This window comes from Hevea brasiliensis, chromosome 1 (assembly GCF_030052815.1).
Source record: "Hevea brasiliensis isolate MT/VB/25A 57/8 chromosome 1, ASM3005281v1, whole genome shotgun sequence".
In the NCBI taxonomy this organism is placed as follows: Eukaryota; Viridiplantae; Streptophyta; class Magnoliopsida; order Malpighiales; family Euphorbiaceae; genus Hevea; species Hevea brasiliensis.
The window spans coordinates 121,559,307-121,583,347 of NC_079493.1; the positions used below are offsets into that span (position 1 = coordinate 121,559,307).

General features: G+C 34.3%; 2 protein-coding genes, 1 long non-coding RNA gene and 4 pseudogenes across 4 annotated transcripts; 3 read left to right on the forward strand and 4 right to left on the reverse strand.

Annotated features, from left to right (window-relative positions):
• Positions 1-6: 6 nt before the first annotated feature.
• Positions 7-1,497, reverse strand: LOC131181503 (ATP synthase subunit beta, chloroplastic-like; annotated as a pseudogene).
• Positions 1,498-1,646: 149 nt separating this feature from the next.
• On the forward strand, positions 1,647-3,835 carry LOC131181504 (ribulose bisphosphate carboxylase large chain-like; annotated as a pseudogene).
• Positions 3,836-4,495: 660 nt separating this feature from the next.
• LOC131183825 (acetyl-coenzyme A carboxylase carboxyl transferase subunit beta, chloroplastic-like) lies at positions 4,496-5,955 on the forward strand (annotated as a pseudogene).
• A 923-nt stretch (positions 5,956-6,878) lies between these two features.
• On the forward strand, positions 6,879-8,019 carry LOC131181454 (photosystem I assembly protein Ycf4-like; annotated as a pseudogene).
• Positions 8,020-10,337: 2,318 nt separating this feature from the next.
• Positions 10,338-17,252, reverse strand: LOC110645949 (protein disulfide isomerase-like 1-6). Its single transcript, XM_058149940.1, has 12 exons — positions 16,530-17,252; positions 16,098-16,227; positions 15,055-15,217; positions 14,671-14,789; positions 13,127-13,207; positions 12,961-13,050; positions 12,751-12,822; positions 12,602-12,670; positions 11,867-11,947; positions 11,305-11,439; positions 10,918-10,971; positions 10,338-10,811 (listed from the first exon to the last, which is right to left on the reverse strand). The coding sequence occupies exons 1-12, from the start codon at positions 17,039-17,041 to the stop codon at positions 10,716-10,718; spliced, it is 1,602 nt and encodes a 533-aa protein (XP_058005923.1). The 5' UTR covers positions 17,042-17,252; the 3' UTR covers positions 10,338-10,715.
• A 563-nt stretch (positions 17,253-17,815) lies between these two features.
• LOC131181466 (uncharacterized) lies at positions 17,816-18,805 on the reverse strand. The gene is made up of 2 exons (XR_009149974.1): positions 18,660-18,805; positions 17,816-18,081 (listed from the first exon to the last, which is right to left on the reverse strand). It is a non-coding gene; the product is annotated as an uncharacterized LOC131181466 (long non-coding RNA).
• Positions 18,806-20,513: 1,708 nt separating this feature from the next.
• On the reverse strand, positions 20,514-23,709 carry LOC110645952 (uncharacterized). Of its 2 annotated transcripts, XM_021799227.2 has the most exons (4): positions 23,359-23,709; positions 22,561-23,091; positions 21,509-21,694; positions 20,514-21,102 (listed from the first exon to the last, which is right to left on the reverse strand). In XM_021799227.2, exons 2-4 carry the CDS (start codon positions 23,014-23,016, stop codon positions 20,824-20,826), a joined length of 921 nt encoding a protein of 306 aa, XP_021654919.2. In that variant the 5' UTR covers positions 23,017-23,091; positions 23,359-23,709; the 3' UTR covers positions 20,514-20,823. The 2 variants fall into 2 exon arrangements, with proteins under 2 accessions (XP_021654919.2, XP_058005926.1); XM_058149943.1 differs by lacking the exon at positions 23,359-23,709 and having other exon boundaries at positions 22,561-23,349.
• Between the last annotated feature and the right edge of the window lie 332 nt (positions 23,710-24,041).

Sequence of the window (24,041 nt, forward strand, 5' to 3'; positions counted from 1 at the left end):
TTAAGGTCATTTCTTCAAGTTCTCCATTTCTAAGTTCGTAGCCTTCGCAATAGCTTCATCAATATTACCTACCAAATAAAAGGCCTGCTCAGGGAGACTATCTACTTCTCCCGAAAGGATCAATTTAAACCCTCTAATTGTTTCTACTAGGCCGACATATTTCCCCGGAGAACCGGTAAATACTTCTGCTACGAAAAAGGATTGTGATAAGAAACGTTCAATTTTTCGTGCTCTTGCTACAATTAAGCGATCCTCTTCGGATAATTCGTCCAACCCAAGGATAGCTATAATGTCCTGAAGTTTTTTGTAACGTTGTAAAGTTTGCTTAACTCTTTGTGCAGTTTCATAATGTTCCTCACCAACGATCTGAGGTTGGAGCATAGTTGACGTTGAATCTAAAGGATCTACTGCTGGATAGATACCTTTAGCAGCTAATCCTCTTGATAGTACAGTAGTAGCATCTAAATGTGCAAATGTCGTGGCAGAGCAGGTCACCAAATCGTCCGCAGGTACATAAATTGCTTGAATAGAAGTTATGGACCCTTCTTTGGTAGAAGTAATTCTTTCTTGTAAAGAGCCCATTTCGGTACTAAGGGTAGGTTGATAACCCACAACGGAAGGCATTCTACCCAATAAGGCGGATACTTCGGATCCGGCTTGGACGAAACAGAAGATATTGTCGATAAATAGAAGTACGTCTTATTCATTAACATCTTGAAAATATTCCGCCATAGTTAGGGCAGTCAAACCAACTCTCATACGAGTTACCGGCGGTTCATTCATCTGACCATAGACTAGAGCCACTTTTGATTCTGCAATATTTTCTTCATTAATTACTTCAAATTCTTTCATTTCCATGTAAAGATCATTTCCTTCACAAGTACGTTCGCCTACTCCGCCAAATACGAATACACCCCCATGAGCTTTAGCAATGTTATTGATTAATTCCATAATAAGTACTGTTTTACCCACTCCAGCTCCCCCGAATAGTCTGATTTTTCCTCCACGGCGATAAGGGGTTAAAAGATCTACTACTTTTATTTCTGTTTCAAAAATAGATAATTTTGTATCTAACTGTATAAAGGCAGGCGCAGATCTATGAATAGGGGATGTTGCACGAGTATCTACAGGACCTAAATCGTCAACAGGTTCTCCAAGCACGTTGAAAATTCGTCCTAGAGTTGCCCCACCGACTGGAACACTTAGAGGGGCTCCTGTGTCAATCACTTCCGTTCCTCTCGTTCGATCATCTGTAGCACTCATAGCTACAGCGCAAACTTGATTATTTCCTAATAATTTTTGTACTTCACAAGTCACATTAATTTCTTGACCGGCAGTATCTCGACCCTTAACTACCAGAGCGTTGTAAATATTAGGCATTTTGCCCGGGGGAAAAGCTACATCTAGCACTAGCCCAATAATTTGAGCGATACGCCCCAGGTTCTTTTTTTCAAGCGCGGAAACTCCCGGACCAGAAGTAGTAAGATTTATTCCCATAATAATAAAAATAATAAATAAAAATAAAAAAATATGTCAAAAAATTTTTTTTTAGTCCAAAATAAATGTTCGACGACAAGTTGATCAATTAATTCAGTAAAAAATGGAGTTAGTACTCAATTTCGTTGATACCATCTAAAAAATCCAGTTCAATTGTTTACTTATTTTCAATTTCAATGAGTGAGTTCAACTAACTCATTTTTAAAATATAAAATATAAATATCTAGTGGATGAATAAAAAGGCTTCCTGAAGCCTTTCATTTGTCTATCATTATAGATAATAATACTATCCATATTTTCTATGGAATTCGCTATTTATGATTCATGATTTTTATCTCATGGGCCCTTCTTTTTTTATTTTATTTCAGCATATCGATTTACGCCTAGTTATTATTATTTTCTTTTTTTCATAGATGAATTCTGCAGATTTTCACATCTCGGATTTACATATACAACATATATCACTGTCAAGATAAAATTTCGTATTATTTAGATATTTTGATTCAAAAAAGTTAAGGATTAGAAACTTGAAAAACAAGGATTGGGTTGCGCCATATATATGAAAGAGTATACAATAATGATGTATTTGGTGAATCAAATACCATGGTCTAATAATAAAATTCTGATTAGTTGATAATATTGGTTGATAACTTTTTGAAAGATTCCTGTGAAAGGTTTCATTAACTCTTAATTCATGTCGAGTAGACCTTGTTGTTGTGAGAATTCTTAATTCATGAGTTGTAGGGAGGGACTTATGTCACCACAAACAGAGACTAAAGCAAGTGTTGGATTCAAGGCTGGTGTTAAAGATTATAAATTGACTTATTATACTCCTGAGTATCAAACCAAAGATACTGATATCTTGGCAGCATTCCGAGTAACTCCTCAACCTAGAGTTCCGCCTGAAGAAGCAGGAGCTGTGGTAGCTGCTGAATTTTCTACTGGTACATGGACAACTGTGTGGACCGATAGACTTACCAGTCTTGATTGTTATAAAGGACGATGCTACGGCATCGAGCCTGTTCCTGGGAAAGAAAATCAATATATTGCTTATGTAGCTTACCCATTAGACCTTTTTGAAGAAGGTTCTATTACTAACATGTTTACTTCCATTGTGGGTAATGTATTTCGGTTCAAAGCCCTACGCGCCCTATGTCTGGAGGATTTGCGAATCCCTCCTGCTTTTTCTAAAACTTTCCAAGGGCCGCCTCATGGCATCCAAGTTGAGAGAGATAAATTGAACAAGTATGGTCGCCCCCCTATTGGGTTGTACTATTAAACCAAAATTGGGGCTATCCGCTAAGAATTACGGTAGAGCAGTTTATGAATGTCTTCTTGGTGGACTTGATTTTACCAAAGACGATGAGAATGTGAACTCCCAACCATTTATGCGTTGGAGAGACCGTTTCTTATTTTGTGCCAAAGCAATTTATAAAGCACAGGCTGAAACAGTTGAAATCAAAGGACATTATTTGAATGCTACTGCAGGTACATGCGAAGAAATGATCAAAAGGGCTGTATTTGCCAGAGAATTAGAAGTTCCTATCATAATGCATGACTACTTAACAGGGGGATTCACTGCAAATACTAGCTTGGCTCATTATTGCCGAGATAATGGTTTACTTCTTCACATTCACTGCGCAATGCATGCAATTATTGATAGACAGAAGAATCATGGTATGCATTTTCGTGTACTAGCTAAGGCCTTACGTCTATCTGGTGGAGATCATATTCACGCTGGTACCATAGTAGGTAAACTTGAAGGGGAAAGAGACATTACTTTGGGCTTTGTTGATTTACTGTGTGATGATTTTATTGAAAAAGATCGAAGCCGTGGTATTTGTTTCACTCAAGATTGGGTCTCTCTACCAGGTGTTATACCTGTAGCTTCAGGGGGTATTCACGTTTGGCATATGCCTGCTTTGACCGAGATCTTTGGAGATGATTCCGTACTACAATTCAGTGGAGGAACTTTAGGGCACCCTTGGGGAAATGCACCAGGTGCCGTAGCTAATCGAGTAGCTCTAGAAGCATGTGTACAAGCTTGTAATGAGGGACGTGATCTTGCTCGTGAGGATAATGATATTATCCGTGAGGCTAGCAAATGGAGTCCTGAACTAGCTACTGCTTGTGAAGTAAGGAAGGAAATTAAATTTGAATTTGCAGCAGTGGATACTTTGTAAGGTGAAACCCACTAATTGACGTTCGTTCTCTTAATTGAATTGCAATTAAACTTGGCCCAATCTTTTTTTTTTAGTAAAAGGATTGAGCCGAATACAAAGATCCTAATACAAGAATCCTACTGTATATATTTTTGATAGATACATATTTAACTAAATATACAAGATTTTAAAGACAAAATATAAGACTAAGCAAGTCAAACCTTTCTATTGTTATCTTGGATCCACAATTAATCCTAAGGATCTATAGGATTGGTGTATTCTTTTATATTCCCTAGTTTCGGTCATGGATCGAGCCTAGTATCACAACTTCTTCTACCCATCCTGTATGTTGTCCTTTTCCTTCCGCGTTGGAATAGAAACTTATTAATAGACGAGATTTTACAAAAAAATATTTTTTTCCTATTTTTAGGAGAAAAGAAATGTTACTTTTCTCTATGCGAATTTGACACAACATGACAAATTCCTTTTCTATTTATATTAAGACTTATTCTAATTGAAAAAGAATTGAAAACGGATTCCATCATAACCATATCATATATAGTGAAGCGATATTCCAGGTTCTTACAAAAAAAAGCAAAAGAGAATCATTTTTTTTTAATACCCACTCCTTATTCTTATTAGTTAATAATCCTAGAGATTGGATTTATATACTTCTTCTGAGAGGAAATGAAATATTTAAATGCTTTTTCATCGAATGACTATTCATCTATTTATTTTAATGTAAATAGCAACAAGAAAGTTTTATGGAAAAATGGCGGTTCAATTCGATCTTATCCAATGTGGAATTAGGATACAGGTGTAGGCTAAGTAAATCAATGGATAGTTTCAGTTTTCTTGAAAATACCAGTATAAGTGAAGACTCAATTCTAAATGATACAGATAAAAACACCTATAGTTGGAGTAATAGTGACAGCTCTAGTTACAGTAATGTTGATCATTTAGTCAGTGTCAGGGACATTCAAAATTTCAGCGCCGATGAAATTTTGAATGTCCCTGACACTGACTAAATGAAACTTTTTTAGTTAGGGATAGTAATAGAGACAGTTATTCCATATATTTTGATATTGAAAATAAAGTTTTTGAGATTGACAATGATCATTCTTTTCTGAGTGAACTAAAAAGTTCTTTTTATAATTATTGGAATTCTAGTTATCTGAATAATGGGTTTAGGAGTGGCGACTCCCACTATGATCATTATATGTATGATACTAAATATAGTTGGAATAATTACATCAATAGTTGCATTGACAGTTATCTTCGCTCTTAAATCTGTATTGATAGTTATATTTTAAGTGGTAGTAACAATTACAACGAAAGTTACATTTATAGTTACATTTGTGGGGAAAGTGAAAATAGTAGTGAAAGCGAGAGTTTCAGTCTAAGAACTAGCACGAGTGGTAGCGATTTAATTATAAGAGAAAATTCTAATGATCTCGATATAACTCAAAAATACAAGCATTTGTGGGTTCAATGCAAAAATTGTTATGGATTAAATTATAAGAAATTTTTTAAGTTAAGAATGAATATTTGTGAACAATGTGGATATCATTTGAAAATGAGTAGTTCAGATAGAATTGAACTTTTGATTGACCTAGGCACTTGGGATCCTATGGATGAAGACATGGTAACTCTGGATCCCATTGAATTTCATTCAGAAGAGGAACCTTATAAAGATCGTATTGATTCTTATCAAAGAAAGACATGATTAACTGAAGCTGTTCAAACAGGCACAGGTCAACTAAACGGCATTCCTGTAGCAATTGGGGTTATAGATTTTCAGTTTATGGGGGGTGGTATGGGATCCATAGTAGGTGAGAAAATCACTCGTTTGATCGAATATGCTACCAATAAATTTTTACCTCTTATTTTAGTGTGTGCTTCCGGAGGAGCACGCATGCAAGAAGGAAGTTTGAGCTTGATGCAAATGGCTAAAATATCTTCTGCATTATGTGATTATCAATCAAATAAAAAGTTATTTTATGTATCAATCCTTACATCTCCTACGACTGGTGGGGTGACAGCTAGTTTTGGTATGTTGGGGGATATCATTATTGCTGAACCTAATGTCTATATTGCGTTTGCAGGTAAAAGAGTAATTGAACAAACATTGAATAAGACAGTACCTAAATGTTCGCAATCGGCCGAATTTTTATTCCATAAGGGCTTATTTGATCTAATCGTACCGCGTAATCTTTTAAAGGGCGTTCTGAATGATTTACTTCAGCTCCACAATTTCTTTCCTTTGAATCATAAATCAAGGAGAACCTTAAGTTAGAAAGTTAAAAGTTAAACTTAATTAAATTAGTTAATTAAATTTAAATTAATTTAATTCTTTTTTTTTCTGGTGAGCAGGTCTTTTTTTTATAGGAATCAAAGGAAAAATCCGAAGAATGGATTTTTTTTTGACATAAGAGTAAATTGTAGAACGAATCATGTAGGTAACTTTTTTTTTTTTTACCGATATTCTTGATTATTAATTAAGAAACTTCTATCAACAAGAAAAAAGAGTGAATTTTTTTTCCATGAAAAAAAAAATTGGCAAGGTAAATAAAATGAATTTCATGTTCTTTTCTTACCTATGCATAGAAAATATAGAGTCTTGCATATATATATATATATATATATATATATATATATATATGTCCCAGGAATTTCCTTTTTTACTAAAAATTATAACGAATTTTGGAGGAATTTATAAGCGGAAAAACTCTTTATTTTTTTTTATTAATGTAAAATAAGAAAATTAAAGTTATAAAACAAGAAAAAAAGATAATAAAAGAAGAATAACAAATAAGTGGATTATCATATATATTTCATGTAGAAATATGAATAAGTTATTTAGTTAGTTCTACACTCGTTGAACTTTATTTTATTATATATACTCACTTAGATATACTTAGTATAATTATATAGGAATTATAATGATTATAAGATATCTTTCTAATAATATTTTAGAAATATAAATATAATAAGAAAATAATAAAAAACAGGTACAAATATTAAATCGAGGTGCTCATTCTATGACAATTCTCAACAACTCCCCCTCCATTCTTGTGCCTTTAGTGGGCTTAGTATTTCCGGCAATTGCAATTGCTTCTTTATTTCTTTATATTAAAAAAAAAACAAGATTTTTTAGATCCAATTAGGTCCGATGGGGGTAGATTTCATTTTTTTTTTTCAAATAGTTCACTTACTCATATATAATATTTACGCTTGCATAAGAACCCTTTCATTTTTGTTTGTGTTTGAAGGGAGCAGCCTGTATGTTATATCATATTATACTAAATAGATATCTGTATTATGATCCAAGTCTAAGTCTTGAAAAAAAAAAAAAAATTGAGACTGCGGCGGATGCCTGAAATAAATGCAAAGCCAATGTTTTTATATATTTTTTATATATGCGTAGATAGAGGATCATATGAGGGAGCTCCCCTTTATTTTAAATCTAACGAATTCGATGAATTCTTCCTAAAGATTCACATCAGAATAGTGCGAGTTGAGGAAAGTTACTTCGGAAAAAAAAAGAAAGTCAAATTCATTTGGGCTAGTCTCCCACTTCAAATAAAAAGCAACCGGATCTAGTATGAGTTGGCGATTAGAACGTATATGGATAGAACTTATAGCGGGGTCTCGAAAAACAAGTAATTTCTGCTGGGCCTTTATACTTTTTTTAGGCTCATTAGGATTTTTATTGGTTGGAATTTCCAGCTATCTTGGCAGAAATTTGATATCTTTATTTCCGTCTTAGCAAATAATTTTTTTCCCACAAGGGATCGTGATGTCTTTCTATGGGATCGCCGGTCTATTTATTAGTTCTTATTTGTGGTGCACAATTTTGTGGAATGTAGGTAGTGGTTATGATCGATTCGATAGAAAAGAAGGAATAGTGTGTATTTTTCGCTGGGGATTTCCAGGAAAAAATCATCGCATCTTACTACGATTCCTTATGAAAGATATTCAGTCTATTAGAATAGAAGTTAAAGAGGGTATTTATGCTTGGCGTGTCCTTTATATGGAAATCAGAGGCCGGGGGGCTATTCCTTTGACTCGTACTGATGAGAATTTGACTCCACGAGAAATTGAGCAAAAAGTAGCGTGTACCAATTGAAGTATTTTGAAATGAGCTGAAGAATGAACATTTTCTTAGCAGGAGCGAAAAAATCCAAAAGTCCTCTTTTTTTTCTATAGCATAATTTAACTGAAATTTCTTTACAATATTGATGAACCAAAGAAGGCGTGTATTATACATATATGGAACAATTAGAAAATAAAACTTTTTTATCTGCAAAATTTTTTATGCATATGTAAATTCACTAAATTCAGTAACAAAACAAGTAATAAATCGAAATAATAGACCCATCTCATAGAGCAAAACAAAGAGTTTTGGAATTTCGAAATAAAATAAAATATAGAATAAAGAAATTCTCTTTTTATTTTCAATATTTGAAATTGATGCGTTAGATTTAGATATGGATAGATCATATCTTGTAAATTATCTCTCATTTCTTTTGTCAATCGACGTTTCTTTTTATCTTTTTTTTGTTCTCCTTAATGAAAATGAACAAAGGGCTGGACCACTTAGAATGATAACTTTTCTGTCTTATTTTGCTTTTGCCACTCATTTTTTATTATCACATCACAATATTCTTCTGAAACCTTTCGCAATTATTCCTGTGGAATATGGGCAAGTTGGCCATTTTTTTTTCGAAATATTTGTTTTGTTGATAGAACGGAATTCTTTCATCTTAAAATTTGAATTTGAGGCGGCTCTTAAGGACATTCATCGATAAAAGGGAATTGCTTCGAATTTGATGAGATATCTAGAAACAATATTTTTTTTCTTCATTTGTGTACTCTTTTTAGGCTATATTTTTTTGTATTCTTTCAAAATTCAAGGACTAAACACTGACTCACAAATAAAAAACAGGGAATAGATTCATAAGTTCGAAGTCTTGTAATAGAACTTATGCTTGATAAAAATATTAGATCATATAGAATCAATAAATGAGGTGAGTTCCTTAAAAATTCACAGACGAAAAAATGAAAAAAAAAACATTTATTCCCCTTCTATATCTTACATCTATAGTTTTTTTGCCCTGGTGGATCTCTTTTTTATTTAATAAAAGTTTTGAATCTTGGGTTATTAATTGGTGTAATATTAGTAAATCCGAAACTTTTTTAAATGATATCCAAGAAAAAAGTATTCTAGAAAAAGTCATAGAATTAGAGGAACTTGTTCGCTTAGACGAAATGATAAGGGAATACTCGGAAACACATCTACAAAAGTTTCGTATTGGAATCCACAAAGAAACAATCCAATTGATCAAGATGCACAATAAGAATCGTATCCATACGATTTTGCACTTCTCGACAAATATAATCTGTTTCGTTATTCTAAGGGGTTATTCTATTCTAAGTAATGAAGAACTTATTATTATTAATTCTTGGGTTCAAGAATTCCTATATAACTTAAGCGACACAATAAAAGCTTTTTCCATTCTTTTATTAACCGATTTATGTATAGGATTCCATTCACCTCACGGTCGGGAACTAATGATCGGCTCCGTCTACAAAGATTTTGGATTTGCTCATAACGATCAAATTATTTCCACGGTTGGGAGCATACTATATACTTTTTGCTCATAACGATTTTCATAATGATCGGCTCCGTCTACAAAGATATAGTATGCTCATAACGATCAAACATTATTTTTTGCTCATAACGATCAAATGATCGGCTCCGTCTACATTATATCTGGCCTTGTTTCCATACATTATTTAAAAATGATATCCAAAATTCAATGAATGACTGAAAAATGATCCATGAATCCAATTATAATCTTTGTTATTTTGTACATAAGTAAAACATTCAAAATCTTTCTTTATATATACATATTTCTTTTTTCTATACATCCAAGGGATTCTCTTCCTATATTTTCTATTTTAGTAAAAATATTTCAGTAAATAGCAATATCGTGGATAGGGAACTATACTAGCGACCTACCTAATTTTATTGTAGAAATTTTCAGGATCAATGATTGGACCATGCAAACCAGAAAGACCTTTTCTTAGATAAAGGAAGAGATTACTCCGTATCGCTCATGATATGTATAATAACTTGGTCATCCATTTTAAATGCATATCCCATTTTTGCATAGCAATGTTATGAAAATCTACGGGAAGCAACTGGTCGTATTGTATATGCCAATTGTCATTTAGCTAATAAACCCGTGGATATTGAGGTTCCACAAGCGGTACTTCCAAATACTGTATTTGAAGCAGTTGTTCGAATTCCTTATAATATGCAACTGAAACAAGTTCTTGCTAATGGTTAAAAAGGGGCTTTGAATGTGGGGGCTGTAGTATTGAAAAATGGTATTTTTTTTCACTTCCCTTGAAAGTGGCATCTCCCTACTGTCCAAAAAAATTGTTGCATTCCCACATGATTCTAGTTTGGATACTTACAATTCTGGTCAAGTAAACTTTCACATGTAGGAACTAGAGGACATTAAAGTGTAGTGGTTATGTTATTGAACCAAAGATAAGAGTCAAATGAGAAAGAACAGTCACCAGGAACTTAATTCCAGGTCTCTTCTCCAGGTTTCCACAAAAGCACAAAACAGTAACCAGCCTCTTTTCTGTATCAGGATATTTGAATTAATCAATGATAAACTCCATTAAGGCATTAAACAGTAGCACATTTTCTTGTCACTGTGTCATACCAAGAATTTCTTGTTACTGTGTCATACCAAGAAGCATACTTAAATTAACACAGATCAAAATACAGGGAGCTAAATACATGACTTTAAGAATATAGATCTTCTAGGTTTGCTTTTATTATCCACCACTGCTTGCTGTTGTTGTAACCTTGAAAAATATCCAAGCATATGCAAGAAAGTTTAATTACTTCAGGGTTTTGTAACATTTCTTTCAGCACTTTCTGAAAAAATTTACTTTCAGGATTCTGTGGAGAATCTCATCCAGCTTAAGTCTTCTCTTACTAACTAAATTTTTGTATCCTCATTCGCTATATTTCTATAATTCATCCTTGGTGGATTTTTCTTCGGCTCTTAAATATTTGTTGATGACTGCTGCCAAGTCCTTTGAACTAGATTTTGTTGAAAGCTTGATCTGGGCAGAAAATTTGATTTCATGATTCAGATTACTAAAACATGCCTGAAATTAGAAATGAGACGAAGAAAAGGGAACTGAAATGAAAACATCCTGATTTGATTACCGGATTTGCTTTGTCACCCACAGGGTAAAATAGAAGTGTTGGGTAATCATCTACCTGCAATAATTAATTATTATCAGTTCGCATCATCAGTCATCACAAAATTTCAACTCAAGGACCAAAAAACTTTCCCATAAATGAAATTCTAGCAACTCTTAGATGCTGGAGAAAAACCATCTCTGTGCCTAAAATTCTGATCTTCTTAACCATTTTGTTGCCATCTAACCAGATTCCAAAAAGCTATCACAGAACAACAAATTGACAGAACAATATTGAACAAGAGAAAATGTCATGGCCCTTCCAGACAAAACATTACCCACAATGTTGTGTTCAGTTTAAGCTGTTTTCCTATAGATGCATAATAAAAGATTTACAAGGCTTACAGTGTACCTGCAGTTTTGGATGTTCATTGGCAGAAGCATCTATCTTTCCAAATACTAAAGTTTCCAAACCTTTGAAATGCTTTGCCAACTTCTCGATCTGCTTACTTGTGGTCTCACAATTGATGCACCATGGGGTGTATATCTGACATAAGGTTTTTCAGGAATGTTGAAATAAATCTCACTTGGAGCAAGTACTCAATCCTTAAGGACAATTTATGCAGAAATGTAGGGGGCATGCAATTTTAAGCAGTGCACCTTACTTAGCACTAAAAGGATTTCGTAAATAAAGTGATTCATTCAGTGTTTTGAGAATGTCTGTTTCATGGAATTTTGTTGGCATTCATGCATCATTTCTTGGTAATAGGATACTGCCCTAATAAACAGCAGTGCTACACCTAACTTTCAGAAATTCTTTTCTGGAAATTCGAAAAAGCTTATTTCCAACATATACATGCATGCTTATCAAAAAGTGGAGATAGGGTTTCATTTTCCATACAAAGTCCAAACCAACAAAGCTTAAACCACAGGTACAGAAAAAACTGAAGGAAGGAACAAAATCATGTGCATACCTCCAGAAGAACATTCTTGGGACTGCTCAATACTAAGTCATCAAAAGTCTTTCCTACAATGACCTGGACATTTGCTTCTTTCTGCAATTTCGACAATCCCATGATGTTCAAAAATTAAAATAACATGATTCAAGTTGATACAAAAATTCCAAGCTTTGACTCAAAATTCCTAGCTTCATTAGACAGTTGAACAAGAAATAAATAGAAGTTTGGATTTCAGAGGATTGGATGCGTACATCAAATTTTACACAAAATAAAGTGAATCAAGATGCAATTGACGGCATTTAGACAAGTTAGCATTGATATGTAAGTATTACTTTAGCCTTGATTGTTTAAGACAATGGTATTACTGAAATAACTATTCACAGAGATCAGCACATTGCAAATCCATAAGTGAGTTCTTGGCTGTGTCAAATACCACTGTCTATGGTAAATTATTAAAGCAGCTATCAAACATCAATATAGTCATTGCATAAGCTATCAATAGAAAGAAATGCAGACCCTAAAATATTTTTATCCTGTATCTTCCCCAACAAGTTTAAACTAGTTTAAAACAGAAGTAAATTAGCTCAAGGGGAAGTTCATTTTCCTTTATAAGGGCAACTAGATGTCTCCATACTCTTACCAAACAAAATATCATGTCAAAAGCCCATTCTCTATCAAACATTCAACTATTATTCCAAAGTCTTTTTAAACAAAGAAAAAACAGATAAGTATAAAAGAAGGAAGACTCACATTATCAGGTATTGGTTGTGATTTGAAGTAAGGTGACAGACTACCACTGAGAAATGCTGAACAGAACTCCTACAAGATCCAATGCATATCACATTAACCAAGTTGAATATTTTCAAAAGGGAAAAGGAATAATTGAAGCCAAAAATTACTTCTATGTTGCTTGGCGTTGGATCTGCCTGTAACAAATATTTCGAATGGATTCTGTTATCAAAAGCAGTCACCTATATGACAAGAAAAAGTAAATCTCATCAATTTACAGCTTTAGAAAAATAAGTGAAATAACTGCTGCAATCACAAAAACGAAGCGAAACTACAGCTGAAATCTTAAGAAAACATAAAGTTGCCAACTAGGAACTAACCACTGTGTTTCCTGAATCTTCTAGCCCATATAAAGTTAAGAAAGGCTTTGCTAGGTTTTCATCTGCAACGTCTATATGTATGAATATTATCTGCATGAGGACAGCATTAAGAAATTAGACTATGAAAAGACAATTGTCTGCTTCAATAAATTAGCCAAACTAGTACCTGTGATTTGAACTTCCTAGCAACCTCTTGAAGAGGCTGGATAAGATTTTTGAAATCATCAGCCTCTGCAAAGACAATAACCTGAAAAAATGGAGAGTTTCATCACAAGATTTACCACATGAAATTGTTTTGTGGAATAATCATCGTTTTAGGTATGACTGTTAATATGCAGGAAGGACAGTAATTGCTATACAGTTATCATTTTTAAATGCCACCACTATGAGGAAGACATAAAATGTCACTTCAACACTCCAGAATAAGGATTAGAAGGAAATATTGTACATGTTTCATTTCAAGTGTGAGTTCTCTTGATTCCAGAGATAACAGCCCAGTTTCTGTATGCTAGGAGAAAAGTTTGTTTCAACAAATTAGTGCAACAAGTAATTCTATTTGTTGCACATTGTACAGAAGTATGACTACAAAATCATCATTTTTCCCTTAACACGAGAAATTGTCAAGGAAAAACAATGATATGTACAAAGGGTATATGCCTCTATGCTTGAAAGCGTAATGAGTTATATGTGACCATGGATTCAAGGGGCATTGAGAAATACCATCTAATATAAAGTCCCAAAACACTTGGGGATGAATATTTGTTGATTTAGCTTCCATATCACTGAGAAGACATACAACTTTGACAAAATCAGCGGGTCTTCAAGGCAAAAAGCCATGACTATGTAATAGCAGTTTTTAAGTGAATTATAAAAGTAAGCCAATCAAGGTCTACCAAGTGGGGGGAAAGAGGGGGGAACTTCTTATCTTTTTAGGCCTCAAGCTTGATTACACACTAGTTTTAAACATTATAGCTTCTTGTATTCTAATAGAGGAAACAAAGTTGAAATGTGAACAAAGCAACAACTTATTGTGTAGAATACTAGAATTGAAGTGAATGTCTCAACACTCAAACTGTTCAACATAAAGTCAATTTGCAGACTTATAGTTGAGTAGAAGGTCACTGGCGTAAGAACAAATCATGCAAGCAAATAATAGTTGAAAACAGTGAGGCAAACAACACCCACAATCAAAGTAGAATTTGTGACAGTTTTTCTTGATTTTTACACATGATAGATGCGATGAAGAAGGTCCAACTTATGATGCTGCTTTTAGCAAACAAGAAAGATTAGGCAAGTAATGACAAATACCAAAATAACCTGCTATAATTAATAGAGATAAAATCTACAACTTTGTAGAGCTACATTCCACATTCCTATCATTTCTAAGATAAGCCAGTTAATGATTCTGAAAAAAGTATTAAACTGGATATTTCCTATTTCATTCATATTAAAACAAAATCCTCTTTTTGGTAGAATTCTTTATCCTCATCTTTAGTGCAAGCTTTTATTCTTGATATCTCATTGAGCCCTTTTTTTTTTCTGATACCTATATGGTAGGAAAAAGATATTGCACAAACAACCATCCAATAAGCCCTTATGAGACATTACATATATATATATATATATATATATATATATATATATACCCTTTCAGATTCTTCCTTTGAGTCAAACCAAAAATAGAATAGTCAAGTTAAAGGTAATTGCAACCTGAAGGTTGATAGGACTGGAATAAACTCTGCCTGAATTTAGTTCAGTTAGCCTGGTAACCAATGGAAATTTGTTATAGTCCAAAAACTGCAATATCTTGTCCATCTCAAAGGTCCCTTCTGCAAAGCAAACAATTTAAAAATTTATTTGTCAGTAAATTCAGTCTGATCAGCTTGAGTTTCAGAAAACATGATAAAAATCCGAGAATAGGATGACTAAAGTACTTAATTGTTTGGTAACATCTAATAATATCCCACATACACTTAATTACCAATCAAACAAAAAAATTCCATGAAGATAAAATTAAGTGCAATAGTTGGCCTCTTCAGGAATAACAGTTTGCGAGTGCGCTTCCACTACATCATTATCAAATTGCCAACTCACCATATGCAGTGTATCTTTCAGGCTCACTTTTAACAATTCCAATGAAATCAGTAAATTTGCTATCTGGGAAGAGAACTTTTGCAACATAAGGGTCACTCGTTTCAACAAATTGGATCTCATTGTCAGAGATTGCTGCTTTTACAAATTCTTCATAATCATGACCCTGAGAAAAATTTCATACGTAAGGAAATAAATCCTCAAAACTCTAAGACGTATAGTTTGTAAGAAATTTTCAGTTGCTAATTACAAAATCTAATGCAACAAAACATTTGGGCGGAGGATACTGGAAACTAAAACAAATAATCAAATACAATGTAAAATTGAAAAGATGCTTAAGGCTGTACATATTATGCCTTTTCCACATATTTGTTTATTGGAATTGTGTTAATACTTGTGCACCATGGTTATATGAAAGTGCTAGCAATCAAATTGAAATCAAGATGCTCACTTTCAATCAGAAACATCCTAAGCAGCGTAATCAAACAAACAACTAGGACTACTGCAGTCAAGCATAGCTTAAGAAAAGTAAGGATACTTCAATCAAACAGCCAATAATGATAAATCATCTTTTATGGTTGCATCTAATATAACAATTGCTTGAAACAGATAATTGGAGCTCAACTGGCATCTGATTTTACTTAAAATATGTAAATGGTGAGAAGTTACAAAAATGAGATGATGTTCAACCATTTTGAAAGTCAGTGGATGATAAAAAAATATTCAGTAATTATACTATGTCATGCACGAGATTATCAAGTGCATGAGCAACCAATATGTTAGATATCAATAGTGACAACAAGATGCAACATCCGAAAGGTCCACTTACCAATTTCAAGTTTTTAACAGCGAACAATTTTAGGCATTTATTTAGCCCCTTCTTCTCAAATTACAGCAACACACCCTTCTGATCAAATTTGGTATTAATGAAAAACAAGTCTGCCATTAAGGCCGTGACTAATGCAAGCACTCAAAAATTTAAATTCCAAAATCAGATTTCCCTTATCCTCACAAGCAAATTCGTAAGGCAGATAAAAAATATGTACCTCAAATTTCTCAAAGAAACCAAGAATAAACATATGATAATTCTTAAGAAACTGTTCCGCCTCAGTGATAGAGCTTAGTCTGATAACAGGCGCACCGGTCTTTTTCCTAGCCCAGATCACTATATCCTCCCTGACGGCAAATTAACACAATTCAAACAATCAACAAAGATTCAAACAACATCATCGTCAAATACTTAAAAATTCAAACAAAAAATCTTTTTTTTTTTTGAATTAGGCAAGACAGTCGTTAAGAAAATAACTGATGTATCACTAAATTAACTAAACCTGTAAATAACAACCAATGGCATAAAAGATTCATGAAGCAAATCCAGCAAATTGGAATCTGTGACCTTGGTTTATGAATCTACTTTTTATAGTTATGGGGGAAAAAGATAATAAAACACTGAACGATAAAAATAGGAGGAAACTTACGCAGAAAATCCACCAGTGTAAACCTGAGAGCTTCCATTGACAAATAGAAGCAGAGTAGGGAAACCTTTAATGTCAAGCATTGAAGCCGCTTTTGGGTACCTTTCAGCATCAAGTTTAGCCATCAAGAGAGAACTCCCAAACTCCTTAAGCTTATTAGCAGCTTCAGCAAACTGAGGCATGAGCTCGGCACTCCTTGGACACCAAGGTGCATATCCAAGAATCAATACAAAGTCATTCTCATTTATAACCCTCTTGGCATTATCACTGTTTAGCTCAAGAACTATCCTCTGTGCCTTTGACAATACCTCAGCCTCCTTTTGCTGGTCTTCTTGCTGTTGCAGATCTTCATATTCTCCTTGCTCATCTATTGCTATTAATTCTTCCAATTCATCATCATTTTCAGTGTCAATTTGTGAATCTTCAGAGGCAGTGACAGAGATTTTGGAAGTGAGTAATAGGAGGAGAGTCAAGGAGAAAAAGATGAATCTTGAAATTGGTTTTGTGGGAAACATAGTGAGTTTGATGAGATTGGAAAGGTTAGTGAGATTGAGGGAGATGTGCTTAGGAGAAAAATGGGCTTTCAAGGATTTTGTTAAAGAAGTTTGAAATCTAGAGATCTTCCTTAATTGGTGGAGGGTTTGAAGGTGAAACGAGCATTGAGAAATTATTAATAACGTGCAGAGAGCCGACAGGGTTTTCAGTAAAGAAGAACTGAAATTTATTTGGACAGCCCCTTCTGGGCACTTTTAGATTAGAGTTTTCTTTTTTTTTTTTTTTTTTTAATCAGGAAATTAAAAATTATTAAATGAAAAAAATTATTAAGTATTTAATTTTTTGTTGAGGACAAAAATTTATCTAAAAGGTTTTGCTTGTTATCTTTTATCTTCCAATATTATTATTATTATTATTATTCAAGTTAAAGTAGGAAATGAGCCAAAAAAAAAATTGAAAGTATAATTTTTTTTTAAGAAAATAGGTACAAATTCTTAAATAATATATATATAAAGTAAAACCACTCTATTTGTGACTTTTAAATGATAAGCTTGACTCATAAAAATAATTCCTTTAAAAAGTAGGGATAATGTTGTGTATATTCTTGTCACGACCCAACCTACAGTAGGACTGAGCGCCTTAAAGCCCGTAGTAGTAAGTCTAACTGTTCATTAACCCAACTCTAAGGCCCATTTGGGCCCAATATCAAGAAAACAAACGGACAGAGTCCGGCCATAAAATGGACTTTCCAACGGGGAGTTTTCGACTCACCCGACCTGTAAACACAATAAACAATCCATTGGGGGAGCTCAGCTCACCCTCCACATACTCATCAACATAATAATAAATGGGAGCTCAGCTCCCTCATCCAATCCATCAAAACAGACTTAAAATATTAAGTTTACAGGTCCAACATGATAATAATATTACAGACCAAATTCAAATAATTACTGCTAACACATGCGGAAATTCTAGGAGTAAATAAAATTACACAAATATTGATAAACAACCTGCGAAGTAGAAAAGCAGGTTAACCCAGAACAAAATATCCTCCTGTGGCCTGTAAAAATTTTTGAACAGGAGTGAGCGTTCGACTCAGAGAGTAAAATATCAATTTTAACCATAATCTCTATAACTATCTAAAACTAATGCACCCTGTAGAGTGAAATGCAACATCCACATCATTTTCACATCATAACATCAAAAAGGTAATTTGGAGCACTCACGCACCCTGTAGCATCAATCATAACATATTGGGAGCTGATCCCCTATACAGCTCTCTTAAATCCAACCTGGTGCCAGCGAAGAACTCAAGCCGGACTTTCGCTTAATAAACCAAATCGAGGGTCCCAGCGAAGAACTCAAGCTGTGACTACCCCTCGAAGGATCGGGTTCCCAGCGAAGAACTCAAGCCGTGACTACCCGTCCTATCCATAGTCCACACCACATCACACGCACGCCAACGCACGCACACTGCTCCAAATTACCACAACAACATCATGGCACTTAAACATTTATCAATGCATCATAAATCGTGCCTAGAGTTTAACTACATAAATATATGCATATAAGTGATGCATGGGCATGCTGAACATATAAAAATATCGAAATTACAATTAAAATTAATATTTTACTCACAGACTTGACGACAATCACTGTGGCGGCTGGGCGGAGGAAGAAGGCTGTCCCGGCTCACCTGACAATTATATTACAATTATTTAATACAATCTGACTCAATACAAACAAAGAAAAAAACCAATTACGTCCTAAATCGTGCCGAAAATCCGGCAGAGTCTCCCCTATACCTAGAACCTACCCAACCTGCAAAAGGGCTCAAAATACACTTCTATACTCACAATCCATACATCCACAACTCAATCATATCACACAGCCCCTCCTGGGCCCATCAAATCAATCATCATCACAATACGCAAAAATTTCAATTTAGTCCTTATTATTGATCATTTTTGCAAAAATTGCCCAAACAAGCTCTAAAAATTATAAAACTTTGCCCCGCGGTCCTTAGCAATATTACTAAGCTATTGCAAAAAGAATCGTAATTTTCTAAGCTACCACGAATATTTTATGGATTTTTAATCCTATTTAAGCACTAGAAAATTACGAAAAAGCAAGGTTCGGGTTTACCTTTGCCGATTCCGACTTCGGGAACGCGCTCGGGGCGTCTGACAATGGGGGGCTAGCCAAAACCTCTGTCCAATTCGGAGACTTTTCCGGTAACGGGTCTGTCTGGTCGGAATTTTGCAGACCCGGTCAACTGTTGAATTTCCGTGAATCGAGGATACCTACACGAAGCCCATAACACGGGGGTTAGTACATAAATTTTTCAGAATTTTCTAAGCTCATTTAATGCTCGAAAATACACTGCGAAGTTTCGTGGGACCCACCGAAAAACGGTGTCGAAAAAATTCGAAATTTATGTCGTTGCGAAGCTCTCGACGAATGGAGGAGAGAGAAACGAGAGAGAAAAGGGAGAGGGCCATCGCGCGTGGGAGGGAGGAGAAAAAGAGAAGAAGACCGGTCCGATTCGACCGGTCCGATCCTGTTCGGTTCGATTCGGCCGGTTCGATTCGAAATACAAAATTTTGAATTTTTACTCTGCCTCGGGACCGAAAACGAGGTCCAAAAATTCCGAAAAAATTCCAGAAAACTCAGAAAAATACGTAGACTCCAAATATATTTTTAGTTTTGCCACGTGGTCTTTAAATTAATTTTTAAAAATCATCAAAGTTTATATTTTTGGAAAAATCGAACCCGATTTTTAAAATCCGAAAAATCTCAAAAAAATTCCTAAAATTTAAATAAAATTTAAATACCAAAATGCTCATAAAAATTAAAAATTTGGGGTGTTACAATTCTATTCAAAATAATAATAATAATAATAAGATTGCTTGTTTTAGTCATTAATTAAAATTAAAAGATGATTTTTTTTTTTAATATTCTATAGATAATCCAGTCTAATGGGTCAAAATTAATTCTATTTGTACAAGGTCAATCTATTAAGAGATAAATGGCTTCCGATTGATATTTTCTCCGTCTACGAGAATCGAATCGAACACTCAATCTCGCTTAAGAGGTGAGAGTACCAAGCACTCATGCCAAACACCCATTAATAAAATTAAAAGATAATTTTAGTACCACTAGCTAAAATTTATTAGTTATATCAATGGCCTTCAGGATCCACAAATTATGTGATACTTTATTTTTTTTTTTTTTAATAAAATGCAGGCTTCTATAAGAACAAACTTATATTGCAGACTCTAATATATGAGTAAGTTACGACAAATACCATCTAAATCTAACAAACTATGGTTAAAAAATGAAATTTGAACTACATCTAAAACGTTTAGCATTGGCTAATCCAATATTGCACTTACAGCAAAAAGTACCATGTTCTTTCCCTTATTTGGATTGGGATTTTATTTTTCCCTTATTTGGATTGGGATTTTATTTTTCTTCTATATCACCCTTGCATGATATTAAATTTTAGAAAACAAATAACGCTATTGTCACAGTATTTCTTATGGAGTACAAAACCTCTCAACAACATTAATCATACATACATTATGCACATAGCCACTAATACGAACGATAAAACACTTATTTCTCACATTACCAGGACCACAATATAAAACAAAGAGAGAAGGAAGTTCAAGTAGCTGCATTTTCTTCAAGTGCTACTGATGTCTTCTGTGAAGCTCGGCAACTCAGTCTCAAACTGCTGTGGATGAGCTGTAATGCCCACAAGGACATGAATCATAGGTTTAACTCTTCAGATAGCAGATCAATCATATGTGCATGTACCCTTCTTGAATTTGATGGGTTTGGAGCTAGTGGAATCAAGAACCACAGGGCAAGAGATTAGCTTTCGATGCTTCGTCCTCACTAGCTTCCCCACTACATTCCCTCGAGACCGGATTTCGAATTTCAGTGTCAATGGAACTACAATGCCAGTTTGTGAAACTGTTAAACTTGATCCAGCTCCATACAGTGGAACCTTATCCCCTTCCACAATCACTGATACTGTTCGTCGACTCTTTCTAGGTTGATAGTATTTCTTCAACTGCAATATTAGATAAGAATTAGCATTGCTTGACATGCCCAAAAATTACTGGCCAAGAAAAGCAGATAATGGAGAAAATTTCATACTTGGAACAGAAAACATCTCAAGTTCTTGACTTAACCTTGAAATTTTTGTCAGGTACAAAAGAGATACTACCATTACAAATAAAAGCTTAAATTGCATACTAGATGCCTTTTTGCTCTGAAGGGTCTAATCAGAATCCAAAAGTTTATCAGGAACAAAAGAGATACAGCCATTACAATTACAGCTTAAAGTGCATACCAGATATCTCTTTGCTCTGAAGGGTCTAATTAGAATCCAAAAGACCCACCATCCTTTACTAAATTGGATTGGTTTTTCTATATCACAACCTGTGGGAACGTATGACTATGGAAAGAATTGTTACCTGACCAGTTGCAACAGGAATTTCTGAGTATATGAGATTGATTGGTGTGGAACTAACATGAATGCCAAATATTGTAGCAGGGTTGTATATGTTCATTCTCAACGAGCCATTCACCGTAAGCATCTTTGTTGGAACGCCAGAGAAGTCCGAACCTTCCCCAACATAAAAGTTACTTACTAACAAGCTCTGCAAGTGTCACATTTCCCATTAGCAATGGCATTCAACACAGAAAATATTAGAATGATCAATTTGTGATTGACACACATAATATAACAGTTAGATTGATCTTCTACATGAGGTGTTTGAGATAATCCAAGTTTCAGAAGAACATTAAGAGGTCTCAATGCACAATGACTCCCTTCCATTTGATGACTGTTCACCGTAAAAATCTCTTATTGCTTTAAAAGACTGCCTCAAAATCTTCTTAAAGCACAAAAAAATTGAACATATCAAATAGCTAAATATTGAATCATCCATTCAAACTCAACTTCGATTGTATGACAAGCAAATGAAACAAAAAGTAGAATTTTATGATAAGCAATTGAATGGTGCTCAAAGTAAATATCAAGTTTGCTTTATAAGGCATTTTACCCCACAAAACCATTTTGTTTTTTGTCCCACTTCAGCTGGACAGACAAAACCCCAAAAACACATTAAAAAGAAGCAAATTATTGCAAAGTTAACCATTCTTTCATGACCATAACACAACTTCAAAATCATTAACAAAGGGCTTATATTGCAGTTCAAAAATGGTAAAGCAGCGTTAGTTTACCTTTATTTTTATCTTATCCACACTAAACAACGCGCGAAACTCATGGCTTTGCCAGGATCAGAGGAGGAAAGGGTCATTTATCCTACATAGCTTTCCTTTTATATGTTACACAGACTATTTTCACAACTCAAATTCATGACCTTATACTCATAAAAGAACAACGATGCCATTGTACTAGATCTCACCCTCTTATCCACAATCATTATTCAAATATCTTCAAACATTAGTCTAATGATATTGAAGAAATATCATGAGAAACTGAAAAAAAAAAGGCTTATACCTTGACAGTAATCTCCGCTTTGAAAGGCCGGCTAGCGCCCCATATAATCAAGCAAAAAACAGTAAACAAGATTATAAAACTACACAAAGCAATCAAGGCCTGAAACCGCCTAGTAAATGCTTTATCCTCATCATAGTCCCCTTCTTCCATGATCACATTACATTCAGGCCAACCTTTATCATTCCAGCCTTTATCGTTTCTTTTCCTGCTACCTTTCCTCCCTGAAGAGGACCTGAATATTCCCGAAAACCTACTAGCCGATGAGTTCCTTGAATGGCGACCAAAGGAAGGGTGTGAAGGTGACTCCATTGGACTTGGTTGCATTGAAGAGGACTTGTCCCCATCGTGTGAATCCCTTGAAGGGCTCTGTACATAATATACAGGGCGTTTTGGAGACCTTGAGGGTGATGATGGGGCCAAACTTGTGATATCAGATTCCGATTTAGTGGAAAGCATTGTAAAGAAGCATAGGAAAGAACTACAAACTTTAGTTTGATATGCTTCCACTCACTTCCACAAAAACACAAACATCTGCAAATCACAAACAACTCGTTGATACCCAGAAATGTGTTTTGATGAACATGGCCACAGTTAATGTTAGTAGTTAGATATCGAAGGACTAAAAGCCAATAAAATTCAGTACTAGAAAACTGAAAGAAACTAGCTTATGCAAGCTAGAAGGACTAGAATTAGCTTAAAGTGATAGAAATCAAAACAGGGTTTATTATTCCCTGAAGTTTCCTGAACGAAAATGCTTCAAAACTAGAAAGAAAATAAAGAAACGTACAGAATTCTCACCTCAACTGTCCAACAACAAGAGAAAATCAGTACCAGAAAAAAAAAAAAAAAAAGCAGCCAACCAAGACCAAGAATGACAGTAATCTGAACTCAACAGAAACTCCAAAGTTCGTTCTTGAAAGAGAAAATTGCACAATAACTGCCTATAAAAACGATAAAAGACACCACCAAAAGCCACAAACTCAGTTCTCTCTCACTCTATTTCTACAACGAGCGAATGTTGCTGTTGAGACTTTTCCTTATCAACAAGTATCAACCAGTAAACATAGCTATGCATGACACTTTTTGTAGAGTGGAGAATAACATGGCTACCAGGCTTGGATAAGGAGCTTAAAACCAAAGCTAAGGGCCTAAGGCTAGGGGAAGTGTCGGCAGGCCATAATAATAATAATAATAATATTGAGCTAAATTTGGTGGTTCTAATAATCGTATTCTTTTGATGGGTTTCTTGACTGGTTACCTAATCTTGATTTGTTTTTAATTTGCATAAATTCAGACAGTTGGCTGGTTTTGTATTGCCAGATATCAAAACAAACATTATAGAGATACTTAATTTCTGTTGGGTATAAATAAGAATATATTCATTTTTTTTTTTTAATGTGGTTTGATGTTGTGCTTCCAACTCTAATTAAATATATGTATAATACATGAGTGCTACTGTCCCTCCATTGTCATTTTCTTGT